The sequence below is a fragment of the Myodes glareolus genome, chromosome 4 (genome assembly GCF_982192425.1).
Source record: "Myodes glareolus chromosome 4, mMyoGla1.1, whole genome shotgun sequence".
NCBI lineage: Eukaryota > Metazoa > Chordata > Mammalia > Rodentia > Cricetidae > Myodes > Myodes glareolus.
This window is the reverse complement of record NC_142029.1, coordinates 79,414,875-79,432,498: the sequence shown is the minus strand read 5'-3', so window position 1 is coordinate 79,432,498 and position 17,624 is coordinate 79,414,875. Positions and strand designations below refer to the sequence as shown.

The 17,624-nt window shown below is 43.8% G+C and overlaps 1 protein-coding gene across 3 annotated transcripts; it reads left to right on the top strand.

Moving 5' to 3' along the window:
- Positions 1-7,157, top strand: Pts (6-pyruvoyltetrahydropterin synthase). Of its 3 annotated transcripts, none has more exons than XM_048417318.3 (6): positions 1-155; positions 1,880-1,959; positions 3,282-3,304; positions 3,806-3,862; positions 6,378-6,448; positions 6,637-7,157. In XM_048417318.3, the coding sequence occupies exons 1-6, from the start codon at positions 76-78 to the stop codon at positions 6,758-6,760; spliced, it is 435 nt and encodes a 144-aa protein (XP_048273275.2). In that variant the 5' UTR covers positions 1-75; the 3' UTR covers positions 6,761-7,157. The 3 variants fall into 3 exon arrangements, with proteins under 3 accessions (XP_048273275.2, XP_085544854.1, XP_048273276.2); XM_085688728.2 differs by lacking the exon at positions 1-155 and adding an exon at positions 315-452 and having other exon boundaries at positions 3,282-3,422; XM_048417319.3 differs by lacking the exon at positions 1-155 and adding an exon at positions 319-452.
- The last annotated feature ends 10,467 nt before the right edge of the window (positions 7,158-17,624 follow it).

The following is a 17,624-nucleotide window of genomic DNA, read 5'->3' as shown; positions in this document are numbered from 1 at the left end:
CCGCGGAGGGCGGGACTGGTCTCGGCCTGGGAAGCCGGAAGCGCAGGTTGTTCTGTGGTCTCGGGCCTGAAGACTATGAGTGCGGCTGGCGGCCTTCGTCGCCGCGCGCGACTTTCACGCCTCGTGTCCTTCAGTGCGAGCCATCGGCTGCACAGGTGTGGTGTGATCACGTGTGTCACCGCAAGTGCGGGCTTTTCCCGCTAAGTCCCAGACCGGGGGCGTGGCCACACGCGTGGGTTAGAGCCGATCTGGGGTGGGCGGAAGAGGAAATGAAGGTATGGGTTCGCATAACTGGGCCTCACCCAGGAGGGGGCGGTAGAGCTCTGATCCCGGAGGCGCCACTGGCGAGGTTCCATCTGTGGGCTGCCCCAAGTTCAAAGTCATGCAGCTCGCTGGCATCACATGGTACCCAGCACAATGACAGGAGCATAAGCTACCGGGTACAACACAGGGTAATACTCCCCTCTTTTTTTTTTTTTTTTTTAATCGAGTGGCACGCTTGGTTATTGAATCTCAGATACCCAAGGCCACACCTTAGAGATGGTTTTGATGGAAGCTTCATTACTGACTAGAAGGTCTGCTCTCTGAACCTCCGTTTCCTTGTCTGTGAAATGAGAACAGTCATTTCTAACAGCATCCACTCACTTCCTGCCGGACAAGGCTTTGTCCCGTGCTGGAAGGCCAGGATATGGCAGAGAACATCACATACGTGTTGCCGCCCCGTGTGGAGTTTAAAATGTTTTGTACAGTGAGAAAATTTTCTATAGAAGCCTTATGAGCTGTAGTGTTCTCTAAGCGTGAGCAGGAGAAAGTCAGTGAAATGAGAAAGATCTTAAAGTATTTAACATTAAATTTTAAAAATCGTGTTGTGTGTCTAGTGTGTTATGTGCACAGCTTGCATGAAGGAGCGTATGGGAGCCAAAAGAGGGCATCAGATTCCTTGGAACTGGAGTTACGGGCAGGTGTGAGCATGTGGGCCCTGGAAACTGAAACTTGGTCCTCTGTAATAACAGTAAGCACTCTTAACTGGCAAACCATCTCTCCAGGCCCTCAAAGAGATTTTTATAATGGGAAGTTTAAACTTAAGGTTAGCTAACCATGCAGAAGATAAGGAGTTGGCTGAGTTGGTATAGATAGGCAAATCCATTGAGTAAATTGTTTTCTGTCCAAAATGACAGGTGTTTGTAGTAATTTTAAAGTTTTACCTAATTTGAGTGTCCCGAGGCGGCAAAGAGCCTGAGGCCATTGTTTTTCAGGAGAAATGAGCTTTTTAAGCTACTGAGGGACAGTGTCTCTTGTGTTTCTTGTTGCTCCTTGCTCTGTTCCGCCTCGCCCCGTTGCTAACACTCAGAGTATTCTCTGAATTGAGAATTGGAGGCAGGCTGTAGCTGGGTAGGTAGAGTGCGTGGCCAGCATGTGCCCAGGGGTCCATCCCCAGCCCCGTATAAGTCAGTGTGTGCTACCAGATCCCGGAATTGTGAGGTGGAGGCAGGAGGATCAGAAGTTCAAAGTCATTCTTAGCTGCACGGTCACTTTGAGGCCAGCCCAGGATATAGGAGACCTTGCCAATAGAGAGCACGTGCTGACTGTGAGCAAATTTGTTGGGGTCTTGGTGTGAAATTGGTAAGTTGAAATTAAAGTTTGTGATGTTTTTATGTGGTACTGTAGTTAATTAGGATGTGTGCAATGGTTCTTGGTAGAAATGTGGATAATGAAATCCGAGTGATCTATTCAGTTCATCATCTAAAGTAAAATTAAGTTGTAGAGTTTTCAAAATCCAGAGCAGACCTAACAGGAATTTGAGTGGCTTACTGCTGCACACTGACTTTGGGTGTCTTACCGCGTGCCGCACTGACTTTTTGTGCGTTTCCTTTGTCAGCCCATCTCTGAGCGATGAAGAGAACTTGAAAGTGTTTGGGAAGTGCAACAATCCCAATGGCCACGGGCACAATTATAAAGGTAAGGGAAGACCACATTCACTTCTAACCTGTCAGTCAGAACGGAGCATGTGCGATGTGAGTACAGGGTCATGGGTGAGAAGCCTGTGGACAGTGTCAGTGCTCTGAGCCCCTCAGTAGAAACTCAAGGCCAAGAGCTCTGGTCTTGGTTGGTAAGTCTTATGGTTTACCTTACAGTTGTCTGCTCTGTTAAAGATAGTACAAAACAACAGCAACAAAAGTGATTTAAATCATTTTCTTAGACATTTGAATGCACAATAAAACTGCTGTTAGCCGTTTCCTTTTCATTAGGTTGAAACTAATGTTAAAATTTTATTATAATCAATGTTTGAGGAGATAGATAGTCTAACCTGATTTAAATATCACACATATATATATATATGGATTGAGACATCAAATAGTACCCTTCTATATGCAGATGTTTTTATATTTTATGTATCAGTTAAAATTTAAAATTAAAAAGCCTTCATAGCAAAATAAAATTTTTTTATTTTGAGTAGATAATGGCAGTGAAGAGGGTCTGTTGCTTAGAGATGTATTGTGTGGCAGAAAAGTAGTTTATACATAAGACTTTGCTATTAGTATTCTAAGAAAGTAGTCTGTGGGAGGAAAAAGGACATTATTCTTTGAGATGTGCCTGATGCCTCAAAGCATGCTGCATAAACCCTAGAGTATGGCAGTGTGTGGTGAGGTGGGGTTCCATAAGGCTTCAGGAGATCAGAATTTCTGGTTTAGTTCCTGACTCTTTTTTTTTCTGAGACACTCACCTCAGTGTACTCACCATGGAATAGCCAGTGTTTATGTGGGGTGGAAAAAATACAAAAGTGTGAAAGTCATTCCTTTGTAGAGGTGTTCACCGAGTTTTCAGATGCTTCATGTGAATGCCTGCTGTTTTTCAGCAGAGCATTTTTGTGAGCCGAGTACATATTCTTGACAGTAAAGACAAATGCTTTTGCCTGTGGAGGGATTGGGTCAGTTCGGGACAGAGCTGGGCATGCATGTGCATTTCCCACTTTTCCAGGAAGGCACTGAGTGACATCTCCCTCCTCCGCAGGACGTCAGCCTTATAAGCAGAATTCACACCTTTTGGGGGTTGGCTTGTTTCCTCCGCTCAGCCAGAGCTCCGGCCAAGCTCCTCTGGACTGAGTTGTACACTGATTGATGAAAAGATTTGAACTAAAAGAATAGACGTTTGGAGAAGAGTTGAAGGATAACCTTGGGGCCAGAGAGCTAGCAATTTCTGTTGCTGACTTGTGCCTATATGCTGATCCGCTGAAAATCATACTTTTTTTGTTGGTATTTTTGTTTTTTTTTCTCCCGTAGTTGTGGTGACAGTACATGGAGAGGTACGTGCTGAAAACGGTGTGTGGATTTGTGCAGATTGCTGGGCCGTCTTCCAGACACTGGTGAAATCTGTGTTGAAAGCTTGCGTTTCAGTTGCTTCACCGCTGGCCTTTCTGTGTGGTGAGCTGCTGCCGCGCCAGGCCTCTCTGTTGCTTACGGATGGGCAGAAGATCCGTTCAAGGATAAGGGTGCTGGAAGTCAGGGTGCTTCTGCACTGACAACGATAAGTGCTCCTAGCATAAAGGAAAATGTGGGCACAGTCTGCATGTTGTACAGCCATTAATAACTTACAAAATTGTTTTACTTTGAGACAGTAAACATGTAGCCTACTAGGCTGGACTTGAACTTCTCGTGTATCCAGGAAAGGCTTTGAATGCCAGGTCCTGCTGATTCTGTTTTGCACATGCAGAGATCACAGGCGTGAGCCGCCCACCCAGCTTTGTGGAAGTGTAAATATGGAGAGCCTGCTGGAGTGAGAGATAACCTTTTTTTTTCTTCCTTAGATCGATCCTGTTACAGGAATGGTTATGAATTTGACTGACCTCAAAGAATACATGGAGGTAATGTCATATTGAGTGATTATTATGTGATATCCCCTCAGAATAATTTTTAGTACCCCCTGTTTGCCTTATTTCTTGAGATGTCATGACTTTTATGAGTTGGGGTGGGTGGGAGAGTGGAGAGGGTTTGTGGCAACTGTTTCTTGGTCTTCTAAGGTCTTCTTAATAGAAAGTAGGAAGTTGTTGTAGTGATGGGGAGAAATGTCACATGTTCATCTACTTTTCATTGTAAGAGATTGATTTTTTTATTTATCAAATTCTATCATTCTTTTACAACACAGCCTTTTCTTCGAAGCCTTTGCTAGTTATACCATTGATTATAAAAATTTTTCAAAGTACATGTTTGTCTGTTTTTTTTTTAAAGACAGGGTTTCTCTGTATAACAGCCTTGGCTATTCTGGAACTTGCTTTGAAGTCCAGATTGGCCTTGAACTCAGTGAGATTGAGAGATCCACCTGCCTCTGTCTGCTGAATGCTGGGATTAAGGAAACCACTATGCCCAGCCTCTTTTTCTTTTTTAAAGCTTTATTTTTAATTATGCGAATCAGCTTTTTAAAGCTTAAATATTAGAAACACAAAGGTGAATTACTGAGTCTAGTTCCATAAATAACAAGTGTAGGTGACTGTAGAGCCTGGAAGCCTTGGATCTCTGGAAGCTGAAGTGACAGGTGGCGAGAGCTGTCCCAGGTGGGTTCTGGGAACACAACTTGGATCCTCTGGAAGAGCATCAAGGGCTCTTTGCCATCTTGAATCATCTCTGCAGCCCCAAGAGTACACTTACTTAACAACTGTGGCTTTATGCTAAGTTACTGAGACAATTCATGATAGAGATAACACATCAGAATATATTCAATAAAAACGTCTTGATTGTATTATCATAAAAATTCTTGTGTTGCAAGAGATTTTAGAGATTATTTATACCAGTCTCTTCATTCCATAGATTAAAACTGATGGTTGCTGGACAGTTAACTCTGTTGCCCCAGGTTATGTGGTCATTCTAGCTCACAAAGTTGAGAATCTTTTTCACCTAGTTGTTTCCGTCATCCCACTGTCAACCTGCTTGTGTAGTTCTTCTGTGCAGCGTACTTTATTCTCAGGGTTGACAGATATTTTGTAAAACAGCGTTACTAATAATTACTTTCTCATATTGTTCATCTTTTTAACAAATTTGTTTCTTTGCATTATTTTAAAAAGCTAATTATTAAAAATACAAAGATGAATGAATGAGATATAACCCACAGAACATACACATTACTTTTTCTAGGAGGTAAAGAATAATAAGTGGTCAAAAATTATTGAGTAAGGGAATAAGGGAATGATTGAAAGAATGAATGAATAGCTCTGTGCTTATTAGTTAAGAGAACTAAAGACAGGGCTTTGCACTGACAGGGTCACAGAACATATATACTTGTACTGTATGCTGTAAGACAACACTGTGAGAAGCCTCGGCAGTCACGGACTGACTGCTTAAGGAGCTCTTGGCATTGTCTTCCTCCTTTGGTTGCCTAGATTAATACGTGCTCCCACCAGTAAAAGTGACTTCCTGTGACTGTAGAGTGAAGTTAGAGTTCTGTAGAAACTGCAGTAGAGAAGTCAGGGCCAGAACTGGGAGTGAAGATATTTATTTTCTTGGTATTCACATCTCTCCATCTGATTTATGTTTAAACATTAGTTGGTTTAGGAGTTGACTTAGGACTCACTCTTTTTGTATGATTCCAGTTCTGCTGAAGAAAACCAGTGATTAGTGAACCTTGAGATCAGACCAGGTGGAAAATTAGCTTGTTTCACACATGCTTAAACTTTTGTAGAAGAGCTAATGATAAAAATTTAGAGAGAAGCCGGGTGGTGGTGGTACATGCCTTTAATCCCAGCACTCAGGAGGCAGAAGCTGGTGGATCTCTATAGTTCTGCAGAGTGAGTTCCAGGACAGGCACCAAAGCTACACAAAGAAACCCTGTCTTGAAAAACAAAAAACAAAACAAAAAAGTAGAATAAGGTAATCACAATCTTTTCTAATGACAAGAAGAAACATTATGTTAATATATGTAACTATCAGGAAGTGATAATCCCATGTTTATTTTTTCTTCTAAGACAGAAGATTAATGGTAAATTATTCTTTGGGTCAGAAATTTAGAAAATGTCCATTATTTTAGACCGGGTCTTACTGACACAGGGCACCATTCTATAGGTGGAACCGTGCTGTGGAAGACTGTTGCCAATGCTTCTAGAATTCAAGAAGTGCTAAACTATGCCGTGAATCACCATGGCTCTGTTTCTAGGAAGTTCAGGAACTCTCTGTTTTTGTGGTTTCTTCCCTCTGCATTAGGAGCAAGGAAACATAGTTGTTACAGGAACCAGTCTAACTTTGTTTCACAACCTTGCAAGACTGCTCCCCAGTATTGAGTCTTGGCTAAATAAGGGGGAGGCTCTTAGCCTTAGTGGGAAGGAACCCTTTGCTGTTAGAGTCCGAAACAAGCTTGGTGCTGTTCCCCCCCCCCCCCCGCTCTGCCTGCAGGAGGCCATCATGAAGCCCCTTGATCACAAGAACCTGGACCTGGATGTGCCGTACTTTGCAGATGTTGTAAGGTGTGTTGTCACTGTCTCCCTTTGAGCTGTAGAAATGAAACAAATAACATTTTGTGTGATTATTGTGCTATTTCTAAAACAATGATGTAATAGTAGATGTTGTTACTAGAATTCCTGTTTTCTATATATATTAAAATGAAATTTTTTCATTATTTGTATTTTGAACTCTTTTTCTTTTTTTTCTTCAGCACGACAGAAAATGTAGCTGTCTATATCTGGGAAAACCTCCAGCAGCTTCTTCCTCGAGGAATTCTTTATAAAGTAAAAGTGTATGAGACCGACAACAACATTGTAGTATATAAAGGAGAATAGATCTTAGAGCTGAATTAGAAAGACTGATTGCTTTTCTTATTTGAAAAAGCTCTTTGTCCCTTTAGAATATCCAGCAGTCACCACATACTTGTGTCTCTACATTGTGTTCTGGATTGCCTGATTGTTCAAATGACTATAAGGTCCACATTTAAATGTATTTAAATAAATATCAAACTTTCAGTATATCCTGAATATGTTTTTAGTGAGGAAGCAGGGAAGAGCTGAGGACTGAACCGGGGCCTCACCCATGCCAAGCACGCTGAGCTGCATCCAATCCAATCCTCTCTGTGCCATTTAGAGATCTGCTGTCTAGAGATTAAAAATTATTTCATTCTCAGCAAAATGTTTTGGTGTGGAATTATTTAGGGACAAAATAAACCCATTTTCATTATATGTATTCTCTGTTATCTGTCTCGTTTTTAGCATTGATTTCTTCTTGGCATAATATAAGTAGCAAAAATGTTTATACAATTTATAGTATGTAAACCTTAGGGAAAAAATTTAGAGGGGCATAAAGTCTGGAGACTATATTTATTTTAAGGATTTAGTTATTTTTAATTGTGTGTGATGATATATATATAGTTTATTTTTTATAATATATGTAGTTTATTTTGGGGTTATGGCCCATTTGTAACTTATTTATTGATTGATCTTAAATAACTCATATTTTTCAATTTAAGCTTCTTATCAGTAAAATGAGAAAAATGTCTACCTTACCTGGTATTTGTAGAACTTGAAAGACAAAGTACCTTCCAAAGTAATAGGAGCAATTCTGCCTTTCAAGTAATCAATATAAAATATTACACACAAATAAAATTTTTGACAACTGAAACATACTAAAGTTTGACTAAGTAGGCATTGCATTGTCAAAATTTATAATAAAAGTCTTTTATTTAGTATCTCTGTGGCTCTATTTTTCTGCACGTGTTTATGGAATCATAACCAATGCATAAACCCTCTCAATGTTCGTTAGATGGCACCATTCTGAGAATCTAGTGTACACTATTTGTGATGTGAAGAGAAATACGAAGCCTTATACTTAAGAAGTTTGGAAGCCTGGTGATGGTGGTGCACACTTTTAATCCCAGCACTCAGGAGGCAGAGGCAGGTGAATCTCTGTGAGTTCGAGGCCAGCCTGGTCTACAAGAGCTAGTTCCAGGACAGACTCCAAGGCTACAGAGAAACCCTGTCTCGAAAAAACAAAAAACAAAATCAACAAAAAAAGAAGTTTAGAAAACAAACAGCACAAGATAACAGCTACTGTGCAAAGCCGGCCAATTCATTCTTGAGAATTCAGTCCTGATGAGAGGACGGCAGAGAGCACCAGGTGTAGTTCAACTTGTACGGGTGAGTCCAGTGGTGAGGGCAAAGCAGGGTCAGCAGGAAGGGTGCAGAGGAAACGCTTTACTGAGGAGCAGAGCTCTTTAGTGTTGACTTTTTAACAAGGGTTAAAATGTGTGGTCTTCTAAGTTAAAGCTTTGCAGATGTCCGTGACATCTGTAATCCCAGACAAGTATAAATAAGTAGTTAACTGATATTGATGGTGTGTTTGATATGTGTTCCACAGTAGCAGCTCACATTTCAGTAAGCTGTTTGAGACTGTAGTGGATGATGCATGTAAAAAAAAGTATTTCCATCACTCTTAGTATAGACCGTTAGCATGTACATCATTCTTTGCCTCTCATGATTTGAGTGTCTGTCTTCTCTGAAGAAACTTTTTTCCTTTAGCATAACTAGAAGTAATTAAGGGCACTCAATCTATTAAGATATTTAGTCTCGCTGGGCAGTGGTGGCGCATGCCTTCAGCCCCAGCACTCGGGAGGCAGAGGCAGGTGGATCTCTGAGTTTGAGGCCAACCTGGTCTACAAGAGCTAGTTCCAGGACAGGCTCCAAAGCTACAGAGAAACCCTGTCTCAAAAAACCAAAAGCCAAAAACCAAAAAAAAAAAAAAACCCAAAAAGAAAAGAAATTTAGTCTTGGCTGGGCAGTGGTGCACACCTTTAATCCCAGTATCAGGAGGCAGAGGCAGGGGGATTGCTGTGATTTCAAGGTCTTCCTGGTCTACAGAGTGAGTTCCAGGACAGCCAAGGCTACACAGAGAAATCCTGTCTCAAGAAAGAAAAAAACAAAAATGGAAACAACAACAACAAATCAGTCTCTAGGAGCTGGAGAGGTGGCTCAGAGGTTAAGAGCTCCCGTTCCTCTTCCAGAGGACTAGAGTTTGATTCTCAGCATCTGCACCAAGTGTCAAAACAGCCTGGCACTCCAGCTCCATGGAATCCCATGCTCCTTTTGGCCTCCATGGTCATCTACATGCGTGTCGTCAGGCTTTACCCCAAGTGCTGTTGCCTAGTTCGAGATCTTGTTGGCCCAAAGCTAACATTTGCTTATTCTGTTTGCTCTCCTATTAAAATCTGTCTATCTGTCTGTATCTCCCTGAATGAGTGAGTGAATTAGTGAGTGTTCATTGAAAAACCCTAAGATACTATACTATGTACTGGTGTCTTGTTTTTCCGTGGGGAACCAGAGTGACCCAAGACGTTCCCAGGTTCTGATGAAAGGACAAAGGGAACTCTAGTCCTATGTCCTTGTCTAGGAATGCTCTCGATAGGCCAGTCTAGTGCTGGAGAGGTGGCCCAGCCATTATAAAGGCAAGGCTCACAACCAAAAAAGACAGAAGCCCAGATAGCTCAGTCTGTAGAGCATGAGACTTTTAATCTCAGGATAATGGATTCGAGCCCCATATTGGGCTCCACTTGACCGAAACTAGCAGCAATATAGACTCTGAACTTTGAGGAGTTCTGAGAGAGGGCCAGAGATGAGAAATAAAGATGACAAATAAGAAAAACTGGGACCAGGAGGGCTTGAATAAGTTGACTTATGCCAAACAAGCTTATTAAGAGGTATAGCATCGTTATACTATGCATATACTATATGACATCACTAAGGTCAGCAAAGAGCTAAGTCAGATGATGGCGAAGAGAAAATGGGATACCTCAGATAGAGCTGCCTGAGGACTGATAGCCACAGCCCCGGGGCAAAAGTCAGGTTCCCAGAAGCCACAACCTTGGCTCAAGGCATTAGCTCCAGCCCTAGTCAGGGCTTGCCAACTCCACTCCTGGACAAGGACATGGAACTAAGGCTCTTTTTGTCCTTTCACTGGGGCCTTTGAGGAAGTCGTGAGTCAGTCTGGCTCCCCACATTTCTCTTTCAGAGGCAACATCAGACTTACATTGTAATTACTGCTTTTGTTATTTCTTGTCACACTCTTGCTAGTGGGAATTTCTTGTAGGGAAAAGCCTTTCTTCTACATACCATATATAATAAATAGCACTCTCTGATTTTTTTTTTTGCTATTGTTGTTAAATAGATAAGTGAATGGCAAATTGTTAACTATTGAAATTTTATCACACTCAGCTGCTTTGGAACTAGCTCTGTAGACAGGCTGACCTGGAACTCAGAGATCCACCTGCCTCTACTCCCCAGTACTGGGATTAAAGGCTTGTGCCACTGCACTGCCTTGGAATGTAGTTTTAGATTTGATTAACTAGAACATTTTGGGGATCAAATGCTGGTCCCAACGTGGTTCCTATTTAGACTCACACTCATTTCTAGGTTTAGTTCTTTTACCTATAAATGGAATCCTTAGACTAGATGTCTTCTCAAGTTTCTTTTCCTCCTCATTTTACTTCTTCCTCTCTTCCCTAGCTCTTACCAGGTTCCTCCCCAGCTTTGCCTCTTTTCCCCACTTCAAGACCAATTTATGTGGCCCAAAACTCTCAGATGTGTTGTCTCCCACTGGAGCATAGTTGACTTACCGGGGGCTACAACTCTCTTAGAGAAGACTAAGACTGTCTCTCCATCTACTGGAAATTAACAGTTGCCAATAGCTCTACAGTTAGTAGTGGGATTGTATGCCCACTCCTCTCTCCTGAGATTTGGTCTGGCTTGGGCTTGCGCAAGTTTTGTGCATACCATTGCAATTGCTGTGAGCTCATATGTGCAGCTGACCTGATGTGTCCAGAAGACGCTGTTTTCTTATGGTCATCTACTATGCCTGGCTTTTACATTCTTTCTTCCTCCCCTTTTGCAATGATCCCCGAGCCGTATGTGTGTGTGTGTGTGTGTGTGTGTGTGTGTGTGTGTGTATACATGTGTATGCATATATATGTTATAAATGTTCCCTTTAGGGCTGAACATTTTGCAGTCTCTTAGTCTCTACCTTGGCCAGTTGTGGGTCTGTGTTACTTACCATGTATTAAAAATAGAAACTTCTCAGATGAAGGTTGAGAGATGCATTGATTTGTGGGTATAATAGTAAGTCGTTAGGAGAGTTTAGTACTGTCTATTTAGTAGACTAATAGTAGGTTCTCTCCTAAAGCCTATGACCTGTCTAGCCATAGTCTGATAATGGTGCCAGGTATGGGTTTTATCTTGTAGAACAGAATTGAAATCCAATTGGAAAGTGGTTGATTATTGTCTTAGTTACTGTTCTTTTGCTGTGAAGAGACATCATGACCAAGGCAACACTTAAAAAAGAAAGCATTTAATCGGGGGCTTGCTTACATTTCAGAGGGTTAGTTAATGATTTAGAAGTCACACACACACACACACACACACACACACAGAGAGAGAGAAGAGAGAGAGAGAGAGAGAGAGAGAGAGAGAGAGAGAGAGAGAGAGAGGGCTTGGCATGGGCTTTTGAAAATTCAAAGCCCAACCCCAGTAACACACCTTCCAACAAGGCCACACCTACTAATCCATCTCAAACAGTTCATCAGCTGGGGGAATTAAGCATGCAAATATACAGGGCCATTCTCCTTCAAACCACCAGTTACTCTCTGTCCCAGTGGATATTTGTGGCTCTGTTACACTACTGCATGTCTTTCCAGGCCGCTCACTGTTGTAGCTCAGAGGGCTTCACCCCTGGCCATGATTGATGGCTGTTTTCTGCTCGAGCAGGAAGTGTGCCCTGCACCTGCCAGCACTATGAAAGCTAGCCAGTAGGGACGAAGCTTCCAGGTCAGTACCAGTTGGATTTCCTCGTGTTTTCTGACTTAAGCATGTGGTGTCTTCAGCAAAAAGGGTTTTACCATCAAATTCTACAGGGTAACCAAGAGCAATTGCAATAGCCTGTAATGTTGAGGGGTGGGGTTGGATCTATAGGACTTCACTGATCAACATTTCCAATAGAAGTAGCCCATTCTGGTGCTGGGCCTTTCATTTGTTAGCTTCTGCTATCTAGTAGGGACACTTGGAACTGGAGTTTCAGACGGGTGTGAACCACCCTGTGGGTGCTGGGAATCAAACCCAGCAGCCAGTGCTCTTAACCACCGAGCCATCTCCTCCAACCCCTCCTGCTTGTATTATGATGATTATTTTTTTTTAGCCCAAACATGATCATTTATTTCACATTTGTTAGTTTTGGGGGTGTGCACGTGGAGGTGGAGGACTACATCCACGATCCAGTTCTCTTCTTCCACCATGTACGTTCTTGGGTCCAAAACTCAGGCCACAATGTTTAAGAAGTGCCTTTACCCAATGGTCTCTGTATCTGATGGCTTTAAATGCCAAACGAGTGAATGTTATTAATTCAGAGAAGAAAGAAGCTTACTGTAGGGTGGTAAGGTCTGGGAGAGCTCAGGAAAAAAGTGTCCTCAGTAGTAGTAATGTAGGTGGGCAACAGGCTGGCGGTTTAGAGTGCAGGAGGAGGGAGGTCCCGAGCCCCAGAGGGATGATTGTTAGTGAGCAAAGTGGCGAGGTTGAGAACGGGAGAGGTAGATTTGAGATAGGGGGAGGTCAGTTTTAGCGGAGTGATGCTGTGTGATAGCATCGTGGGATGCGAGCCTAGAAACAGGGTGGGGCACCTACAGACCTTTGAATGCAGAGTTAGTCTTCCCTTTCAGGAATAGGAAGTTGCTGAAGATTTTGTTGCATTATTACATCTTCAAAATAACCAGATGACAGGGAAGCAAGGGGAGGCGTCGCCAAGCAGTAGCAGGGGTCTGGACACGAAGCAGTGGGTGTCAGTATTGTGGTGGTGGCAGGGGATACAAGTAGGGAAGAGAATGGAGCCGAAACTGTGCTGGGCCTTCTGTGGTGTCAAGTATTTCCCTAGGTGCTTTTGTTTCTGATTTAGGGCCTCCCTGTATAGTCAAGAATGACCTTGAATTCCAGGACCTCTTGCCTCCCCCTCCCAAGTGTTGGGAGCACAGACACGTGACTCTAGCTGGTCTAGGTGCTTTGTATTGTGTTATCCTTATAACCACCCCGTTGGGCTAGCATAATAGTTCTCTACTGTTGCATAACAAATAACATAGCTCACACATGACTCAACACAGCACACTGCTGTTATCTCAGTTTCGGTGGGCCCGCAAGCCAGGCATGGTTTAACTTGGGATGTCAGGTTCAGGGTTGCGTACAAGGCATCTCACGGCTACTTCAGGGCCTGTCCAGGAAGGATCTACTTCCCAGCTCACTTAGGCAATGGATGGTTGAACCGAGCTCCTCAGAGTAGTTGAACTTAGACCTCAGGCTCTATCTCTTTGGAAGCATTTTCCAACATGATGGCGGCTTCCTCGGTGAACAAGGGAGCCTCTCGGCAAAGCCAGAGTCACCTTTGTGAGTATCTCACAGCTACTCCTGTATTTTATGCCTTTGAAGCAGATCACTAGGTCTAGCCTACACTCAAGAGAAGAGAATTGCACAGGCACTGCTGGTATGCAAAGTATCCCTCAGAGATCACTGGGGATGAGGTTGGAAAGGCAGTCAGGGACTGTAAATTCTGACTCTTTGGGCACCAGAGAGTAAAGCACATTTCCCTTTGTAGGAGTCTTTTGGCCACAGGGCTTGTTTATAGAGGCCATTGTGGGGTTTTGAAATAGAAAATTTCTGAAAGCACACTTCTCGGAAATAAAAACAACTCCAAGCTTGGGTATGGTGACGCATGCCTTTAATCCCAGCACTTGAGTGGACAGAGGCAGGTGGATCACTGAATTCAAGGCTAGCCTGGTCTACAGAGCAAGTTCCAGGACAACCAGGGCTACACAGAGAAAGCCTGTCTTGGGAGGTGGGGGGTGGAAAATAAAATCCTCTAAGGGGAGAAACTGAGAAACAGTAATCATTTTATCTTGTATTACTTCTTTGTTTGGTGTGTGTGTGTGCGCATGTGCACACTCGAGTTTTGTGGAAGACCCGCGAAGACGCAGAAGACACCTCAAGTGCTATTTCTGAGACAAAATTTCCCACTGACTGAGGCTTGCCAAGTAGGTCAGGCCTGTGAGGCCCGGGATCTGCTGGTCTTTTCCTCCTTGACACTGAAATTACAAATGTGAGCCACCACACCTGCCCTAGTTCTGTGTGGGTTCTGGGTTAGGTTTTCACGCTGGTGTGGCAAGTGCATTATGAACTGAACAATTTTTCCATACACACCCCAACCCTCCTCCCTGGCCCCTTTTGAGACAGGGTCTTTCTGTGTAGCCCAGACTGGTCTCATTCCTCCCGAGTGCTGAGGCTATAAGTGTGACCCCCGCTGCCTGATACAGTAACAACTGTATTGTGTGAGTGTAATGAAGAGGCATAGCTGTAGTGATATTTCATTTGTATTTTATAAATAAAGCTAGCCTGAAGGTCAGAGAGTAAAATAGCCACACTAGTCAGCCTTACAGACCAGGTAGTGGTGACACACATCTTTAATCCCAGTAGCCATGCTAGTTTGCCACAGAAACCAGGTGGTAGTGGTGCACGCCTTTAATCCCAGCACTAGAGAGGAATATAAAACGGGAGGGAACAGCTCTCAGCTCAGTCTCATTCTGAGATTTCTGGAGGCAGGATCGCCGTTTTTGGACTGAGGTCGAGGTAAGAGCCAGTGGCTGGTTGTTTTGCTTTACTGGCCTTCAGGTTGAATTTCAGTTTGTATCTCCGGGGTTTTATTAATCGAGCTATACTTAACCACCACTTGTGTTGTTTTGTAGCAACCACCAATGAGTTGTGAAAATGGCCAGACAGGCCTAGGCATGGTGGCACATGCCTTTAATCCCAGTACTTCAGGGGTGAAGCCAGGAAGATCTTTAGAGAGACCCTCTCTTAAACAGCCAAACAAATAAATAATCCTAATACATACATACATACATTCATACATACACACATACAGACATACATGCACAAACAAGATCAGATGGGTCTTGGCCAGCGGTGTACCTGTGGCCACAGTATACCATCTCTTGGATTTTCAAACTCTTAACTTGTAAATTCCTCCTGGAACAGAAGGCCCCTGGGGAACAGACTGTGCTCGGACTGCTGTTGTTATAGCAGCTATTTCTAGCCTCCCTTTAACACAGAAGAACAGCTTTAGTTTTGCTTTGTAGCAAGATTCTGCTGCAGGACAGTTCTTGGAAACTGTTCCAGACAAACAGGGTTAAAGTCTCTGTGTAGCTGCAGAGAGAACAGTTAGTGCATAGAGAGATGCCAAGCGGCCCGTGCACAGGAACGCTGTCGGAGCAGTGAGGGGGCAGGTCTCTGTTCTCTTTGTGGGTCTTCTGTACACACAGATAAGAGGCAGCATCCCAGACTTGTGTTCCTAGAGATGCAAGTTCTCCTCTCTTATGCCCGAGTTCACCTTCACTCAGTCCGCTGACTTTTCCCTGGAAATTCCCAGCACAGTGTGATACTAGGCATGAACAAACATTTCAAACTCCTTTACTTCTCACGGTATCTTAATAAATAAGAGTATTGTAAGAATAACTGGACGATATGGGAGAGACGAGACGGTGTTATCTTCTTTACCTGTTACAATTTCTCTCTGCTCGCAAACTGCAGGTGGATATCTCACAGATGTGTCAAATTTAACATGCCAACACGGAGCTCTAGTTTCTCCTCGTCTGCCAGTCTCCCATGCCACTACCATCCATTCTTTTCTTCAGGTCAGAAATCTGGGCGCTGTCCTTGATTCTGCCATATGCCACCCCGCCTCACCTCCCAGATCTAACCTATCAGAGCCCTTCTTCCCAAACGTAGACCATTTATTGTAATTGCTCTGTTTCTGCTGCCACCACCTTTGTCAAAACTGCCCCCACACCGGGCATGGTGACACGCGCCTTTAATCTTAGTACTCAAAAGGAATAGCAGGCAGTTCTCTGAGAGTTCCAGGCCAGTCTCATTTAAATAGCAAGTTTGAGGTCAGCCAGGGCGACATAGTGGGACCCTGTTTCAAAAACAAGACCAAACAAAACCTGTCGTGTTCTTTCTTACTAGACTCTGATATTGTTTCTTCATCTCCTCTTCCTTGGTTCCCTTCATGCTCCTTCTAAAGAAGGGACCTTTCTAAAAGAGTGATTCAGGGGCCAGAGATCTAACCCTGTAGTTAAGAGCCTGTACTGCTCTTCCAGAGGACTATAGTTTGATCTCCAGCACCCATGTCAGGAGGCTTATAATTGCCTGTAACTCAGCTCCAGGGCATCGGACGTCCTCCTCTGGCTTCCATGGGTACTTGAATTTACATGTACAAATCTCCAAACACACACACACACACACACACACACACACACACACACACACACACACACACACACACATAATACAAACTCTACTCTGCTTACCGAAGTCTGTAAGCCCAGCATTTCCTAGAACCTATGACTATTCTCTCATAGACTTTAAGTCATCTGCGGGCCTCTCATACCTAATACAAAAGCCTTGGTGAGTAGCTCTTACACTGTTTTGTTTAGCGAGCCTGTATATGTTCAAAACTGTTACAACCCCCTCCCCAAGGTAGTTTTGATTGGCAGTTGAATCGGTTGACACAGGGTCCTGACTACACTCTTTTACTGAGTAGTGAATGAACACACCTGCCATCTCTGAGAACCTGGTTGACCCTGGCTCACCAGACGTTTGAGATACTGAATCACTGGAGCCCGCACTAGATAACACCCTTGACACTTTTTCTGTCCTTAGAGAACAGCCCCGAAGAGTCCCCTCAAACCTGTTTATCCTGTTCACTTCACCTTCCTAGGGATTCTCCATTCTCGGTCAAGTCTGGTCCTTAACCAATGTGGACAGCAAGGATTGGGAGTTTTCAGTCTCTCGTCTTCCACAGACGTCCTCATTCCCATCCACACCAGCCTTAGCAGCCCTGACCCAGGGCTCCTTTTACGGCAAGATCCAGGGGAAAGGCTTCAGCAGTGGGAACTCTCCAGCTGTCCTTGTAGGTTTGCTTCAGGCTGAGCCTTGGATGATCTCTCTCATTTCGGCTAGAGGGCAGGCTGAACCAAAGGCAGTGCATTTTTTTTTTTCATCAAAGAAGGGCCTGACTTGTTACCATAATCTCGGTAATTTTCTAATACTAGTAAGAAACTGGAAGCTCCAGCCTCTTTATTTGTATGTGTATGAGTGTTTGCCTGTGTGTATTCATATGTGAGTCTGGTGCCTGTGGAGGCCAGAAGATGGCATTTGATTCTCTGAAACTGGAGTTACAGATATTTGTGAGCCACCAAGTGGGTGCTGAGAGCCGAACTCCTGTCTTCTGACAGAGCAGTCAATGTAGTTAGCCATTGAGCCATCCCTCCAGCCCAAGGCTTCATTTGGAGGAGGAGAAGGGCAGGGAGAAAGGAAGAAGAAGAGGAGGAGAAGGAGAAGAAAGAAGGGAGGAAGGAAGGGAGGGAGGGAGGAAGGAAGGAAGCAAGGAAGGGAGGGAGGGAGAGAGGGAGGGAGAGAGAGAGGGAGGGAGGGAGGGAGGGAGGGAGGGAGGGAGGGAGGGAAGGAGGGAGGGAGGAAGGGAGGGAATGAAAAAAGAAAGAAAGGAAAGTTGGGGTTAGGACTCTGCCTGCAGGGGCAGCACGAGCATAGAATCTGAGCTACAATGCCGCATGCC